The sequence below is a fragment of the Amia ocellicauda genome, chromosome 7 (assembly GCF_036373705.1).
Source record: "Amia ocellicauda isolate fAmiCal2 chromosome 7, fAmiCal2.hap1, whole genome shotgun sequence".
In the NCBI taxonomy this organism is placed as follows: Eukaryota; Metazoa; Chordata; class Actinopteri; order Amiiformes; family Amiidae; genus Amia; species Amia ocellicauda.
In genome coordinates this window covers 46,412,053-46,430,249 of record NC_089856.1, presented here as the reverse complement: position 1 = coordinate 46,430,249, position 18,197 = coordinate 46,412,053, and the positions used below count along the sequence as shown (strand labels likewise).

Sequence of the window (18,197 nt, the reverse complement as noted above, 5' to 3'; positions counted from 1 at the left end):
TCAATGTTGAATGCATCAAGAGAACCTATATCTGTCTCATAGTTAAATGTATATCTAAAGGTTGTGAATATTTATAATATGAACACATTGTTTTCAATAATACACCATTAGATCAGGTAGTAACACAAAGTCTGGTCTGAGCAGTCTCTCATTCTTGGCATGTTTATTTAAATCCAAACTCCAAAATAAACACTCACCGGCAAGCAGAAGGATGTCCAGTCCCATCTTTACCATAGTGACAGGCACTATGGGAGAACAGAGCAGTGTTTCATCAGCGATGTATACAAGATGCTACAATAAAGAGCACTGAAGTCCTCGATTGCTAGGTTTTTATGTTCCACTAATCTATCTGTCTTGTGACAATGGCCATCGACACTTTACGAGACTTCAAACTTGCAGATTCAAACTTTAACAGTCAAAAAGCCCAACTACTCCCACTGAAAAGCTTGCTTTCCAGTAAGATGTAATATAGCTGTTTAAAGTCACCTCAAGCCATTGCTGAATTCCATTTTTTCTGGGACTTTCTGCTTTCTAATCTCTACTGCAATATAGTTCAAAATTAAAACAAGCCATTCTTTGTACCATATAATTTCTTGTTTTAATTTTGAACTATATTGCAGTAGAGATTAGAAAGCAGAAAGTCCCAGAAAAAATTGAATTCAGCAATGGCTTAATGGTTCATTTACTCAGTCAATTAATACATTTTATGTTAACTAGGTATTTTTTCGTATGGCCTTCCTTGTCATTGCTTCTCGACCATTTTGGAACATTAAAAATTAGACTGGATAGGATCCTTGGATCACTTAGTTATTAATGGACACCAAACAAGCACGATGGGTCGAATGGCCTCCTCTCGATTGGAAACTTTTATTGGCCATATTAGGCTCAGTAGTGTTGTTCTAGTAGGGTCAGTGTTAGACTGGTTTCATTTACATATTCATTCTCATGTGTGCACTGCTGCACTTGTCAAGGTCAGCAAAGCTTGGAGTGTAACCTCACGCTCGACAGTCATAGGCTGCGTCCTTCAGTGCTCCCAAGTTGCAGTGTTTTTTTAGTTTTTTATTTCTATTGCAACACAAAAGACATTGTGCCAATGCAAATAAACCTTTGTGTAACAAGCAAATTGTATTCAAATAACCAAATCAATGCAAAATAATCCTTCATTAATAACCCCACTCCTTTCCTTCAAATACACTAACATTCTCCTAGGGACACTTTCAAACAATTATATACTATAAGAATTAGTTTTCTTTTGTCCAGATATTGCCATACCTCTTCAATAATCCTGAGATCATGCGAAGAAGACCTCCAGCAACTCACAGTTTTGGAGCACAATGTTGCTGTCAGATCTGGCAAACAACTCTTGTAGATTAAAATGACTCTACCACTATACCATCAATACCAAGAGTTAGTTAGTACCTCACTATACCATCAATGTACTGTGACATTTCCAACACCCATCAAATATGTACACAAACATTCTTGAACTTAACATCCTTAATGCTTAAATGTTGGATGCAAGCAAGGAAGTTCATACAATTTCCTTGTGTGTCATCTCACAGACTTTCTTCAATTAGATGATCTAATGTGAAACTTTGACTCCTATGTCTAGAGCACCTTGAGCCTAAATTCCTGAGCATGTTTTACCCTTTTGGTTTTGTTCTCTGTCTTCACAGAACTGTTCAGGCGGCAACCATTCTTCTGTCCTGATTTCAAAAGTGACATTTGTACATATGATGGATTCACAACAATACCAGAGCCTTCTAGAAGTTCTGTTGTCAAGTCAATTCTCTTCTGTATGTTTTGTTCCTTAAATCTGGTTTAATGAAATTTTGCTCATCCTTGTTAAACAGCTTCTTGTGTCTTCAATTGCTGAGTTTATTCCCAGTACCCATTAACCCTCTAAAGTAAAGAAGTGCCTACTATTTTCATATGTTTTCTTCCACTTACATGGCTTTACATGGGCTGAGTTCCCTGCTAACACACAACGTTGCCACAACATTTTAGCAACATAATTTACGTTGCCACAACGTTGTGTGTTAGTTAGATTATTATTTCAACTTCAGCTTATTATTTCATTATAAAGCACTGGACTGTTCCACAAAACCTGGACATTAGCCCAAGAAAAATATAGATATAAGGTTTAGGAAACAACAACAACAAAATTATTGGCAAATATAATTTCGATTCTCTGAAGAAGTGTGTATAATGTATTCAGTTTGGGCTGTATGCAATATACCATATTTTATGATGTCACAAGGACACCCTGCATACAAATCACTTATATTGCCTGCATCCTGAAAGACTTCTATAGACATGGAAGGAATTTCCCAACCTGTTGCGGATTTGTACAGAGAAAGGAAGGTCCCTACCTTCTCAGTGAAGTGTCTTTCTCCTATCCAAACTTTGTCTCAGTCTCTCTGTTCCTCTCCTGTTGCGATTCTGTACAGCACTGCAAGGAAAAGCTACATTTTCTGTGAACAACATGCAAATCACAGCTCTGTTAAAAGGGAAATTGACCAGGTGTAAGGCTAGGGGACAGCTTTGAGAACGAATAATCATCTAGCACCAATGTGGCTGTGCAGATGTTTGTCACTGGGCTATTTATACATTTTAAAAATATATAAATTTAAAAAATGTTTTTTTAAATGTGAGTGTCTTGTGTGTAGTTATTGAGGTGGACACTCCAGTAAGAATCTGAACAGGCATCGGAGGAAGAACTCGCCATTTGAAAAGTTTGCTTTCAGGAGACTGTAAGTGACTGTTGAGAGTAGATTGGACCATAATTGAAACCATGTGGGCTTACTCTATAATATAGGACCATGGATGTCAGCTCTGGGATTGTTTTTGAACAAGTGAAGGAGCTACACGAGAGCCTGGGTAGAAGCCTGTAAGAAGGAGGTGGAAAGGGGGTTGTAATTTTGAAAGGCTTGTTATTTGCAAGAAGGAAAAACAAAAGGCAAATGTAGGAGCGCGCATTTTCTCGCATATACGGTAAGAGAGGAAGTATAACACGCAGCGCTTCCCTTTCGCTGCCTGATGCGAAACAAAGCCCTACAATGCAGTAGTGGAAGAGCACCGTCTGCACAGACAGGTCTGGCATTGAAACAGCATGTAATCGTGATGTGCACATGGCTGCTGGTGTTTGCATAAATAGGATTGTGTTGCAGGCGTGCAGTGCTCAGGTGGTGAGATGTACGGCTGCGGGGCCTCTCCCAGGAAGAGCACAGGGAAAGTGTTCCGGCATTATTAGTGTTTGTTTCACACCACTGCCTTTTCATTTTGCGTCTGCTTTATTTTATTTGTATTGTTAGTATGATTGCTATTTTTATTTTGATATGCGGTAGTTTACGTATTTGCTTGCATACTTGTTTAGGCGGCCCTGTTATACAAATACATAGTTTATTAGTTTGAAAGTACTATATACGCAATGTAGTAATTGTGCTCTGCGAAAGTACACAATCGGTGTCTCCAAAATGAGACACATTCAGGATTATAGGCAGGGGTTCATATAACTGTTATCCTACTAGATTAATTCTTGAACATTGGCCAATTAGTAAAACTGATGCACACATATTAATATACAGTATAACTGTGTGAGAAAAGTATTCTGTATTGCAGTTACAATTGAATCATTCTGCCGTTTTATTGAATGTATGCTTGTAGCATTATGTACACATTTTCACATTTAATTAGGTTGAAGGGATTTGATCTGGAATTGGGATGGAAAATCTAAGGACTTATTCCTGCTTAAATTGTGAAAACGTTTTTTTTAGATTACATGTATGCTTTAAAATAACTTAACACTTTACAATAATGGGCACCAATATTTAATGTTTAATGTTTGAATCCCATAGGAATAACATTAATTCCACTGAATTCTGGTGTTGATCTCCTGTATAAATCCTAAGCCTTTTTATACATGTGATTGACAGGAGAACTCAAAAGAAGTGCATGAGCTATCCATCTGTCATTCCTGTTGTATTCATACATCGATTAATGAAGAATTGGTGCCCATTATTGTCGAGTTTGACCACTTCTCCAGAGAGTTGTGTTCTGTCTAAAATGTTCTGCTCTCGATACAAATTCGATACGTCAGGAATTATGCATTATATCTAATTAAGCTGTCTTCTGTCTGAAGCAGCAGCAGATGAGGGGTGAAATCCTGAAATCTGCTCCAAGATGGACTCCTCGCTGAAGAAACCGATTCCTGGACTGGGCAATGTGCGCATTAAACAGGAAGAGGAGGCCGAGGACATTGCTTCGGTCCAGAGCAGGCAAGTCACGTCCACGGTGGGACTGGAGGCTGGACCTGAGAAGGATCCTGCTGAAGGGAACAGCGACATCATTTCAGGCCTTCAGAAAAATGCATCTTCTTCGTCCGACACTGAGGAAATGTATGAAGGTCTCCATATCATTGTGAAGGAGGAGGAAGAGGGGGAGGAGGAGCAGGAAGTGGAAGGTCCAGTTCCGAGTGGGGAGCAGAAGCAGGGCAGTCCAGACAAGAGCAGTCCTCTGCAGAGCACGGGGAAGGTTATCACGGTGGTGACAGTGACGGACAGGCTGTCCAAGGCGAGCGGGGCACAGCACTTTTATCACTGCTTTGAGTGCGGTAAGGTGCTGGACCACTCGGGGACGGGCGTCCAGAGGCAGCATGTCTGCGTGGCCGGGAAGAGCAACAGCGCCTCCAAGGGGCTGACAGACGCAAAGCCATACGTGTGCGTGGAGTGCGGCAAGAGCTTCGAGTGGCTGCAGTCGTTAAAGGAGCACCACCGCATCCACACGGGAGAGCGGCCTTACAGCTGCCGGGAATGTGGCAAGAGTTTCATCTCCTCGGGGCATCTCAAGCAGCATCAGCAGACGCACACGGGGGAGAAGCCACACGAGTGCCCCACCTGCGGGAAGTTCTTCTCGCGCTTCAAGAACCTGGAGGTGCACCAGCGCATCCATACAGGAGAGAAGCCCTACCGCTGTGACGTCTGCGAGAAGAGCTTCCCGTACTCGTCCACGCTGAAGCAGCATCTGCGCACCCACACGGGGGAGAAGCCCTACGTGTGCCTGGACTGCGGCAAGCACTTTGCCCGCGTCAAGAACCTCAAGGTCCACACGCGTGTCCACACGGGTGCCAAGCCCTACTGCTGCGGTGTGTGCGGCCAAAGCTTCGCCTACGCGCCCACTCTCAAGACTCATCAGCGCACTCACAGCGGAGACTGAGCGGTGATCGTGAACCCTTACGGACACTCTGGACCTCCTGGTCAGACTTATAAGAAGCTTGTGTTGCCATCGACCCCCCCTGCTACCTCCAGGCAGGATCAGATTTCCAAGTCTGCCCCTAAGCTAAAATTAACCCTAGCTTGACATTGAAAGTGATGTTAATCTATTTGATCGATACAGTTGGGCAGCTGTGCCATGCAGTTCCTTTCATGTAAACTGAACATTTTGATTATTTTCTATTAATTCGTATATGCCACTGTTACAGTAGGGCTGTAAGCAGAACAACACAGAGGTTCACTGCAAGGGAGATGTGTTAGTAGTGAGTCTCTTGGAAAGTGGACGCTTGGACTGCAGTGGGGGGGGTGCATTACAAGGTTTAAACGAGACAGCATTGCCTTTTCTTCAGGTGTCTGTTAACTGTACTTTTAAAGAAGTGTTTCTTCATGTGTGAGGGGGGGTGGGGGTGAATGGTAAAGTAAAATGATTATTTTGCTGGCAACTCTCTCTGCTTTTCACCCTTTCTTAAGGCAGGATGCATAAGCAGTAGCAGTTTCTAGTTCTGGACGGTTTTATGGTGGCCATGCAGGCTGCTCTTAGAATGCACTTCAGATGATGCCCTTAAAATGTCATCACCAACCCACATAAGCAAGCAGCACTAAACACATGCACTCAGACAGAAAAGGATGTTTAACAAAATCTCATTGTGTACTAGTATATGCTTTTATTTACATTTTCTCATTATTATTATTATTATTGTATACACTTAGGCACTGTTCAAAGCATGCGAGATTCAAGCTTTCTCTCCGAGTGTGAACCATACTCCGAACAGTACGGCAAGCCCATCTAGACAAAAATGATGAGGATTGATTTATGTAACACCACTGTTATAATGAAACAAGGTAAAGTACAAACATTAATCTTGGGCAAAAGTGGCAGAAAAAAAATACATGAAATTCAAGTGCAAAACATATATTATAGCTAACCATAACATTTAAATTAATGCCTTTTTATGGTCTATGGCAACTGGAGCAGGTAGGCTCAGGTGTACGTCCTATGTTTTTCATCATGTCCTTCATGAAAACAAAGCCACTTCACAGTCCGATGACATTTCTTGTATGTTTTAATTAGGGGTGCTATAATGACTATCATGACCTACAGATTAAATGCTTTGCAATGTACACATTAATGTTTTCTCCTCCCAACAGATTCATTATGTCAAGGCCTCGTAATACAACCTTAATCACACTGGATAAAAGTGCTCATACCTAATCTCTAAAACATCAGCAGGAGATGTTGAACCTGTCCGGCTATAGACAATTACATGTCACAACCTTCAGCACAAACAGCCAGGGAAGTGGAGGACTCGGGTGTGGGCCGTGTTCGAATTGAGGAGGGGCTTGGGGGGTCCGGGACATGAGCTACAGAGGCTCTGTTTCTTAAGAACATAAGAAAGTTTACAAACGAGAGGAGGCCATTCGCCCCATCATGCGCATTTGGTGTCCATTAATAATTAAGTGATCCAAGGATCCTATCCAGTCTGATTTTAACTTCCCAAATTTTCAGCTTCAACCACAATGCTGGGGAGTTTGTTCCAGATTGTTTCTATTTATTAATGATTTACTTTCACTTTATCTTGAGAAAAAGCAGTGAGTATCAGGGAGCACCGATACCAGGACACCAGGTTAACGTAAAAGCAAAGTAATAAAGGTGTTGTTATTCGAAGTATATGCATAATGTATTGTTTTCTAGTGAGGCATGTTGTGCATACGCATATGCTGCTGATGTGCTAGTCAAAAAAAAAGTCCAGGGTTGGCAGGTCTGGACAATGGTAACTAGTTAACCCTGCTCTGGTACCATGGAAAAAGTTACATTGACAGTACCATTGGGGTGGGGTCACAGAGACCCAATGGTACCACAGCAGTTAAATATTGAATTGAAAATAAAAATGCAGGTGAAGGTGTGCGAAACTATCTGAAAACAAGTTTGTGAACACCACTGTGTTTTGTACGGGGTTAATGGTTTCATTGAAAACATAGGTTGTTTTGTTTATGTATGGTTATCATTGTAATGGTTGTTATTTTAAAGAGAGATTATAAGAGATGTATTTATTAATTTATGCGCATAGTTTTTTCTTGAACGATAATGTCATTACGAGGAAGATGAGCTGGCATGAGCTGCAGGGGCCGGTTGTACAGGATCGGATCTGGGCTCAATGAAAAAGGCGTCATTGTCAATATTGTCTTGCGTTTGTAACTGGAGATCATGCAAATAAATAAAAACCTAATCGCACACAAACTACAGCTCACCATAAATTCACAAAAGTAGGATGCACGGCTCAACACTGTTTATTTGAAAGTACAAATCTTTGTAAATAATGTAAGTCACGTGTTGTTCATCTTGCGAAGAGCACAGGCGCCCGGCATTGGCATCTTTCATACTCTTCCTCCCGAAAAACCGGCTTTTGCCTGTCTTTAGATACCCGCTCTAAGTGTTTGACGACGTATACAGAGTTTCTGCATTTTAAAAAGCAGGGCCATTCGGATGCCTGGCGATGCCAATGGCGGTGATGATGCAATAATGAGCGGCTGATGGACAGGGAGACAGGAGGGAAAACTGAGACTCGGGCGGCAGCTAGTGGTGCATTGGAGAAGTGCATATTGTAGACAAGACTGGATTTATTCATTTCTCCTCGACAACTCATGTGTTAAATAACGAAGGCATTGCAGACATAAAGGACATATCATTTCCCAGAAATACAGCTATTGAGGTGAGGATTTACAGCCGTTCAAAACACTACCTCTGACAATTCACTACTGGAATAAATGCCCCTCAAGCTCCGTATATCATTATTATTTTATTATAATTCATTCATTCGTACATGGCCCGTTATCCTGGTGAGAGTCGAGCCAATAATAAATGGTACTAATGCTATTTTTTATGCTTATGAGTATTAGGTTTATGTACTACTGTAGCCACTCCAACGAAGAATAATCATTTGATACAAAAATCACTTCCTTATTAAATGTATATAATAATGTTGCCTCATTCAAACAGTATTGATTAAATAATACCATGTATCTGTGCCATTGTACATGCTGAATGGGTTGTTTTAAAACAACAGCAACTGTACAAACTGTTCATCGAGATGTGTATACATTAGTTACACTTACACTTACTATAGGATGTAAGTATATGTACTCTTACTATAGAACTTTATATACATAATTGAAGTTGCACTTCTTAGTACTGAAGTTATTCTGTATTTGATCTGCTCTTACTGTAAAATATACATTTTGTGTAAGTCACCCCGGGTAAGGGCATCTGCTAATTAAAAAAGAGAACATAACGCAACGGATTAAAGTAGGTAATTAAATTAAGTATTGTACGATGTACGTGCATTTTTCAGACCACAACAAACGCACTGAGAAACTCTCGATTCATTTCTTATTATTACACTAGTAAGACCACTTGTAAACGTATGCAGACATCATACTTCAGCGACATAAATGCAGTATGATCTTGTAAATGTTTATTTACTTATTTATGTGTAAGTAATTTAATTCCTAACCGCTTTTCACAACTCTCTCACACACAGGTGAAGCAATTACAGAAACTTTGAACTTTAAAGGAGATCATAATGGCCAAGTATTTGCCATCTGTATGCACACTCAACCACTTGTGTGTATTTGCTGTCACTAAGAAAGGGGTCAATTTTTTTTCAAAGGGGCACAGTTTTTTACAGCCACTGGAAACTGTGATGACCCCCCTGTAAATCAAGCAGGAGTTTTCCAAAAATGCCCAAACTTTTACTGTTAGTGTGTCCCCCTCCAACTACCTCTGTGATTCTGGTGTGTATTTGCCCTCAATAAGGAAGGGATCACCATGTTTTCCAAGGGGCACAGTTTCTTACAGCCACTGGAAACTTTGGTCACCCCCCTTTCTCCAAAAGTGCCTAAACTTTCCCCAAGAACAAGCAGGAACTAAAGACACTGCAGTGCAGGCCTGGCAGAGCATCACCAGGGAAGAAACCCAGCATCTGCTGATGTCTATGGGATCCAGACGTCAGGCAGTCATTGATTTGGCACCAAATATTGAAACTCGCAATTGAATTCATGATTATGTTAGTTTGTCCAAATACTTTTTAACTCCTAAAATTGGGGGGACCACATATATAAATGGGTGTAATTCCTTCACCGTTCACCAAACTTGGATGTAACTACCCTTAAATTAAAGATGGCAGTCTACTCTTAAAGAACAAATTGTTTCCATTAAAATTCATTTTGGTGGCGTACAGAGCCAAAATGATGAGAACTGTGTCACTGTCCAAATATTTTTGGAACCAAACTGTATATACAGTTACCTCCAAAATTACTGGCACCATTGATAAAGATGAGAAAAAAGACTGTATAAAATAAACAAATATGTAATATGTGACTGTCTATAACTTTCATTAAAACAAGCATTGTTTATAATTAAATTCAGAAGCCACAGTATGGGTAAAATCAGTGGTAATTAAAAGATTTGGCCCATAGTAGTGACATGTCAGACCAGCTCGCCCTGCTTAGGGTTTGGAAGAACCGTCACTTAAACCTAGTGGACCAATAGAGACCCATAATCTACGCCCCTCTCTAAACTCTGCCCACATGACTAAACAGTGCTAAAACTCGTAAACTAGGGAATCCATTGATGGTGTGTTGCAGTCCACCTGTGACTATTTTGAGTTAGATTGGAGGGGTAGACCTGAAACATACTTTAATGGGTCAATTCCATTGCCTGTCTTCTGGTAGGCTATATCTGTTGTTCAGTGAACAACGAGGACTTTGTTCCCCCCATGCACCACTCCCAACTGAGATCTATTAATGATTACTGAATGAAAATATAAAAGTAGACTGGATAATTGTTAAAAGTGGGTTCATGGCTATTCTGTATTGGCTCAACTGTCATATAGATCATGATTGTCTACCAGGACAGAATTTACAGAAATGCCTTTTTATCACGCAGCTAAGCATCTCCTTAAGTTGGTGACTGAAGAAGTCTGGGTAAAAGGTGTTAACTAAAAGTTTTTAAAAGTGTTTCTATGAAAAGAGGAAGTATGAATGAGAAATGCCTTATATGGGGTTGTTTTTTATGTGCTAGGATGTCTGCAGCTAAAGAGGAACTGAAAGATTGTATATGCCATAATTATATATATGTGTCATGCCTTGTGTATTTTCAGTGTGAGTCAAGTCTGTACCCCAGCAGAGGTGGAGCAGACCCTCTGGACATCTAAAACTGCCATCCATGCCTCTTCAGGAGGGGACAGAAGTCAGTCGTGTCACAAGCATTTATGTATAACTATGCCTGACTGTAGAATGTAACTTTGGGAAACTACACTGAGACCGCCTGTGCGAGATTCTCCCAAGCCGGCTCGTGTTTGAATAAACTTCTCTATTATTGTTATCTCTGTTATTGAAGGGAAACACCTGGCTGTGCGATTGCCGCCGTTTCTTCAGTGACCACAGTACTTCCACCCCACAAGGGAAGGGAATGAGGGAGCAAGTGTGAGATTTGGGATGCAACTCTGAATGCATATGTATCCAGTGTGGTCGGGATTGGAATCGCACACCGCAGGTGCCCCTCTGCAGCAGCTCTACCTGGAGTGTTAACTGTACTGATTTTACTGAGGGGTTATGTCACTTGTAACATGCTCATATACCATATGAGCACAGATACACATACATAGGTTCCCTTTCAAGTTGAAAGACAGCCATTACCACGTCGACAGTGGCACCCGCGCTGACCTCCCGACGATCAACATTGATCTTTCGGCGATCAACGTTGACGAGTTCCTTGGCAGTGACCTTCTGCCACAGGAACTTGCAGCCTTTCTGGAGGAGCTGCAAGAGGGCAACGTCCAAATGGACCTGATTACGATGAAGCCGAAAGGGGCATTTCATCGTTGTTCTGTATGCCAGGCCAAATTGCCATCTGCGGCAGCAGAAATCCCACGTGTCACTGTTCTGTCAGCTCTGTGACACACCGAACCCCTCCTCAGGCATCCCTGCAGCAACAAGCCCCACAGAGGCCGCCCTCCACCAGCTCCGAGGCCTCCCCAGCCAAGGAGCCGTCTGCCTCCACCTCTCCACCCCCCCGCAGACGAGCACGCTCCCCCAGGAAGAGATCCACAGTGAGCAGATGCTCACGATCACACTCAACACGACGCACCCCCCTACGACGAGTAGCACCATGTCGATCTCCCCCTCCAAGGAGAAGTGGGGCTTCGACCTCATGGAGAGAGGAATAGTTGGATTTCAAGTCCAGCCTACTCCGCCGGATGGGGGAAATTACCGATGCCATGGCCAGTCATTTCCCCCTTCCAGCTCTCATGCGGCGTCACGCTCAGATGTATCTGACCTCCCGTCTTTTACAGGAGAAATGGAAGAGACAGGTTCAGTGACTGAAGCCTTCATCAGCCCAAGCACAGAATTCAAAGCGTTGATGAAAAGAGTGACTGATGCAGTGGAAATTCTGTGGTCCCCTCAGGAGGAGGTGCCACGGAACAGACTAGTGAGGGAGAAAGCTTTAAACCTTCAGAGTCCTTGCCCCTATTTGAGGACTATGTGGACATGTCCAGTCCACTTGCACTCACCCGGCATCTGCTCCTGGGATCCTTCCCACCGATCGGGGACTCGTTGTGCAGGACAGTACACTGCTTTGCAAGGAACCCCTTTGCCCCAACAGACAGTGTAGGACCACTGACGCTTTGCTACAAAAAGCATTTGCAGCCGAGTGGTATGCTGTTAAAAAAACATGCTGTAAAGTAAGAATGCTTTCAAAAATAGACATGTTAATAGATTATATTTATCAATTAACTAAAGGCAAAGTGGGTGAACAGAAGAAAAATCTAAATCAAATCCATATATAGTGTGACCACCATTTGCCTTCAAAACAGCATAAATTCTTCTAGGTACAAGAACATAAGAACATAAGAAAGTTTACAAACGAGAGGAGGCCATTCGCCCCATCGTGTTCCTTTGGTGTCCATTAATAACTAAGTGATCCAAGGATCCTATCCAGTCTGTTTTTGAATGTTCCCAAATTTTCAGCTTCAACCACATTGGTGGGGAGTTTGTTCAGATTGTGACAACTCTCTGTGTGAAGAAGTGTCTCCTGTTTTCCGTTTTGAATGCCTTGAAGCCCAATTTCCATTTGTGTCCCCGGGTCACCATGATGGGATAGACGGAAATTAGGTGTCAGGATTCACGACAGCTTTGGTATAGTTTTCCCATTCGTTAATGACTGTCTTTTGACTTGAAAGGGAATGATAAGTTATTATCATAACCCTGGTTCCCTGAAGTAGAAAAACAGCCATTACCCTTCTGGGGTCCCTCAGCCAGACGACCTTCATGATGATGAAATGGCAGGCAGCTGCAGTCAGGAGGAGACTTTTCACAGACACTGGGGCGGGTTTTCCTCCTGCCAGCAGGGCTCCTATTAGGCAGCTTTGGTACATGCATTCAGTGATTGACAAGTAAGAACGCTCTTCCCATTCGGTAATGGCTGTCTTTCTCTTTCAGGGAACCGGGGTTATGATAATAACCTATTGTTATCTCGGGGATACCGATGTAGTTGTACTTAAAGATCTAAAATAACAAATTAATTTTCCGTTGTACCATCACTGCATTTACATATTTCAAGCAATGCATACAAAAATGTTTCTTGGGGCTAAACAATGCGCCTTCATTGATATAGGCTATATATATATGCACAAATCTAATGCTCTAGTCTAATACATGTAGCCCTTTGTCAGCGCACTCATGCATGATACCATCCCATCTTTTAAACATTGAATGCCATGCACGTTCTTCTGCTAAAACAAGGCTGATGTTGGTTTCTTATTCGCTCAGCTTCTTATTGACAGATTATTTATTTATCCAAAGTGAATATTTAGCAATAGATGTAATGGATTAAATCACCTCGGACCACTGATGTATCTGCAGATTCATAATGAGGAGCATTTTCTCCACCAGGTCCAAGGGTATTTAGGCTGGCCCAATGTGGTTTTCAGAGGCAAAACAGTGAGAAGCCCTCAGCTGTCACATAGGGGACTAATGTATGTTAATAAAAGACAGTGTTTTGGGGGTTCTGGATATGTAAGGTTATTTATGTACAGTGAGTGTTTTAATATGATCAATATTATATTTATTGTTGGATGTGTCATGTGCAATATGTCTATAGAGACCTTGTTTGCATGGTTCATTCAGGGGGAGCTTCTATTGTGAATAGGTTATATAAGACCTCAGTAGGAGACCTCTAAGAGAGGGAGGTTGAAAGAAATCCTTCCTGCATGTTTTGCACAATTATAGTTTGTTCTTTGTTTTTGTTTATTTTGTTGTAATAAACGTTTCATACTGTGCTAAGAAAAACACTTGTGTGTCTGCCTATCTGACAACAGCAATGAGGATCATTCTCACATACAATAAAAAAAACAATAATGTGGTTAACACAATAATGTATTTTTTATATTATTCTGCTGTGCTTTGGTGAATTTTATATATGTATATTTGTATTTATGTATTGATTTCATTGTTTATTTTTTATGCGTTCTAATTTCATATTATATTTATTTATCTATTTAATTATTTATCTATCCTTCATACAGATCAGGTAAGTCAAGCACTTAATTTGTGCCGGATGCAGATACGGGACTTGGAGGCTACAAATTAAAACATGCAGTGAAAACAAAATGGTCAAAATAATAATTATAATTATAATTATAATAATTATAACTGCCAGCCCCACCCACTTGGCTCACTTTATATTATCCAGCAGTGTAGTTATATTTATATACTAATACTGTGTTTGACCCCCTTTCACCTTCAGAACTGCCTTTATTCTACGTGGCATTGATTCAACAAGGTGCTGAAAGCATTCTTTAGAAATGTTGGCCCATATTGATAGGATAGCATCTTGCAGTTGATGGAGATTTGTGGGATGCACATCCAGGGCACGAAGCTCCCGTTCCACCACATCCCAAAGATGCTCTATTGGGTTGAGATCTGGTGACTGTGGGGGCCAGTTTATTATAGTGAACTCATTGTCATGTTCAAGAAACCAATTTGAAATGATTCGACCTTTGTGACATGGTGCATTATCCTGCTGGAAGTAGCCATCAGAGGATGGGTACATGGTGGTCATAAAGGGATGGACATGGTCAGAAACAATGCTCAGGTAGGCCGTGGCATTTAAACGATGCCCAATTGGCACTAAGGGGCCTAAAGTGTGCCAAGAAAACATCCCCCACACCATTACACCACCACCACCAGCCTGCACAGTGGTAACAAGGCATGATGGATCCCTGTTCTCATTCTGTTTACACCAAATTCTGACTCTACCATCTGAATGTCTCAACAGAAATCCAGACTCATCAGACCAGGCAACATTTTTCCAGTCTTCAACTGTCCAATTTTGGTGAGCTTGTGCAAATTGCAGCCTCTTTTTCCTATTTGTAGTGGAGATGAGTGGTACCCGGTGGGGTCTTCTGCTGTTGTAGCCCATCCGCCTCAAGGTTGTACGTGTTGTGGCTTCACAAATGCTTTGCTGCATACCTCGGTTGTAACGAGTGGTTATTTCAGTCAAGGTTGCTCTTCTATCAGCTTGAATCAGTCGGCCCATTCTCCTCTGACCTCTAGCATCAACAAGGCATTTTCGCCCACAGGACTGCCGCATACTGGATGTTTTTCCCTTTTCACACCATTCTTTGTAAACCCTAGAAATGGTTGTGCGTGAAAATCCCAGTAACTGAGCAGACTGAGAAATACTCAGACCGGCCCGTCTGGCACCAACAACCATGCCACGCTCAAAATTGCTTAAATCACCTTTCTTTCCCATTCAGACATTCAGTTTGGAGTTCAGGAGATTGTCTTGACCAGGACCACACCCCTAAATGCATTGAAGCAACTGCCATGTGATTGGTTGGTTAGATAATTGCATTAATGAGAAATTGAACAGGTGTTCCTAATAATCCTTTAGGTGAGTGTATATATATATATATATACAGTGGGGGAAAAAAGTACTTGATCCCCTGCTGATTTTCTACGTTTGCCCACTGACAAAGAAATGATCAGTCTATAATTTTAATGGTAGGTGTATTTCAGCAGTGAGAGACAGCATAACAACAAAAAAATCCAGAAAAACGCATTTCAAAAAAGTTATAAATTGATGTTAATGTTAAATGTTAATGAGGGAAATAAGTATTTGACCCCTTCGACTTAGTACTTGGTGGCAAAACCCTTGTTGGCAATCACAGAGGTCAGACATTTCTTGTGTGCAAACCTGGTGGCCAACTACATCTCAGGAGGGATTTTGTCCCACTCCTCTTTGCAGATCCTCTCCAAGTCATTAAGGTTTCGAGGCTGACGTTTGGCAACTCGAACCTTCAGCTCCCTCCACAGATTTTCTATGGGATTAAGGTCTGGAGACTGGCTAGGCCACTCCAGGACCTTAATGTGCTTCTTCTTGAGCCACTCCTTTGTTGCCTTGGCTGTGTGTTTTGGGTCATTGTCATGCTGCAATACCCATTCACGACCCATTTTCAATGCCCTGGCTGAGGGAAGGAGGTTCTCACCCAAGATTTGACGGTACATGGCCCCCGTCCATCGTCCCTTTGATGCGGTGCAGTTGTCCTGTCCCCTTAGTAGAAAAACACCCCCAAAGCATAATGTTTCCACCTCCATGTTTGACGGTGGGGATGGTGTTCTTGGGGTCATTCCTCCTCCTCCAAACACGGCGAGTTGAGTTGATGCCAAAGAGCTCGATTTTGGTCTCATCTGACCACAACACTTTCACCCAGTTCTCCTCTGAATCATTCAGATGTTCATTGGCAAACTTCAGATGGGCCTGTACATGTGCTTTCTTTAGCAAGGGGACCTTGCGGGCGCTGCAGGATTTCAGTCCTTCACGGCGTAGTGTGTTACCAATTGTTTTCTTGGTGACTATGGTCCCAGCTGCCTTGAGATCATTAACAAGATCCTCCCGTGTAGTTCTGGGCTGATTCCTCACCGTTCTCATGATCATTGAAACTTGTGTAGGTCTACAATCTTGTCCCTGACATCCTTGGACAGCTCTTTGGTCTTGGCCATGGTGGAGAGTTTGGAATCTGATTGATTGATTGCTTCTGTGGACAGGTGTCTTTTATATAGGTAACGAGCTGAGATTAGGAGAGTCCCTTTAAGAGAGTGCTCCTAATCTCAGCTCGTTACCTGTATAAAAGACACCTGGGAGCCAGAAATCTTGCTGATTGATAGGGGATCAAATACTTATTTCCCTCATTAACATGCAAATCAATGTATAACTTTTTTGAAATGCGTTTTTCTGGATTTTTTTGCTGTTATTCTGTCTCTCACTGTTAAAATACACCTACCATTAAAATTATAGACTGATCATTTCTTTGTCAGTGGGCAAACGTACAAAATCAGCAGGGGATCAAATACTTTTTCCCTCACTTTAAATAATTGCATTCAAGTATGATTATGAGTATGATTTTTATGTTCAGTTTTGAATAGTCAATTGAAAGAAAGCATTACATGTGCATTCCTTACTTTAAAGTTTACAGTAACTTGGTGTATATGTGAACCCGTGTATTCACTTTACAGAGGGCTGCCTGTATTCGTTTCAAACACTTAACTTGGCTCAGAATCAGACTTGTTGCTAATGCCATAATTATAATATTTTTTTTAGTAATGCGTGGTGTGGTGTAGTTTATACATAGTATATATGTATTATAATTATGTCATATGATCGATTTATTTCCATTATTTAATATCATTATAAGGAAGTAAAATTGTAATGTATATTATTTCATTGACTTAATAAAATGCCCTGCCGAAGCATTTATGCTGCCGCCGGCCCTGGCTTGAATTATAGTTAAGGTTGTGTTTTCTTGTTGGTATAAATTCCACATTTTAAAAATGTGTGCACAGACAAGTTTTGGTAGCATTATGGTATTGTGTTATATTTATCTTTTAGATCTTTATCAAATTGACATTACGTCAATTGCCATTATTTCAGCACATTTAACACGTTCATTATGCAGGAGTGCACCTAGTTCCTTGAAGACTTGCCAGATCCACCACCACTGTGTGATCCATGACTTCTACATTTACAGATTTAACACTGGGTACGCCCTAAAACTGCTATATGCCAGTGTGGAAGAAAAAACATCTTCAATCAGGTTGGACGTTAGTTGCATTGCCTTTAATACACGCAGCGTGGAGAGGAAAAGTGAATCAAGAAGATCCCAAAGTCAGAGGCTTTTATACACAAAAAACAAAGATCTGGTTACAATCACAGAGTCATTACTATATTATCATTAGAGAGTTAGCTAAACGGAATATATATCATTATAAGACAGAGTTCATAGGTCAATACACAGATTAGGGAGCAGGCACTTCAATCATACGGTTTGACATTGTCTCCAAGGTTCTCATCGTGAATAACGAACAGAACACAAGCTTCCTTCTGGCTTGACCTTATCTTTCTTAAGTATACAAGAGAGTAAAATAGATAAGAAGGAAAGAATTTCTAACTTTCCTTCCACACCAATGTCAGAACTGCACTTGGAATATTACAGAACAGGAATTCAATCGAACAAGGCAATTCTGAAAGTGCAGTACGGAATTTGGAAAAAGTGTATTTTAATCTAATTTATTTATTTCTTATCCAGGGCGACTTACAAAATAATAGCATTATAAAAGTGCAATACAGTACAGATGAAACATAATACAATTACGAGTTTCAGGAAGTCTATACAGTTAATACAAAATACAAGTCCTACATCCTATATTATAAAACCTAAATGCAGACAAGGTGTGAAGTCATAGGTAAGAGCTAAGGGGAAGGGACTATAGGGGAAATCAAAATTAACAACATGAATAATGTAAAAGCAAGCAGTATGATGACAATGTTATATAAGTGCAATTTATACAGGACATAAACAACTAAAT

At 41.2% G+C, this 18,197-nt stretch overlaps 1 protein-coding gene across 4 annotated transcripts; it reads left to right on the top strand.

Annotated features, from left to right (window-relative positions):
* Window positions 1-2,866: 2,866 nt before the first annotated feature.
* On the top strand, window positions 2,867-6,453 carry LOC136753653 (zinc finger protein 436). 4 transcript variants are annotated; one of them, XM_066709943.1, is made up of 2 exons: window positions 2,867-2,994; window positions 4,145-6,453. In XM_066709943.1, exon 2 carries the CDS (start codon window positions 4,183-4,185, stop codon window positions 5,212-5,214), a length of 1,032 nt encoding a protein of 343 aa, XP_066566040.1. In that variant the 5' UTR covers window positions 2,867-2,994; window positions 4,145-4,182; the 3' UTR covers window positions 5,215-6,453. The 4 variants fall into 4 exon arrangements, with proteins under 4 accessions (XP_066566040.1, XP_066566039.1, XP_066566037.1 ...); XM_066709942.1 differs by having other exon boundaries at window positions 4,142-6,453; XM_066709940.1 differs by lacking the exon at window positions 2,867-2,994 and adding an exon at window positions 3,013-3,094.
* The last annotated feature ends 11,744 nt before the right edge of the window (window positions 6,454-18,197 follow it).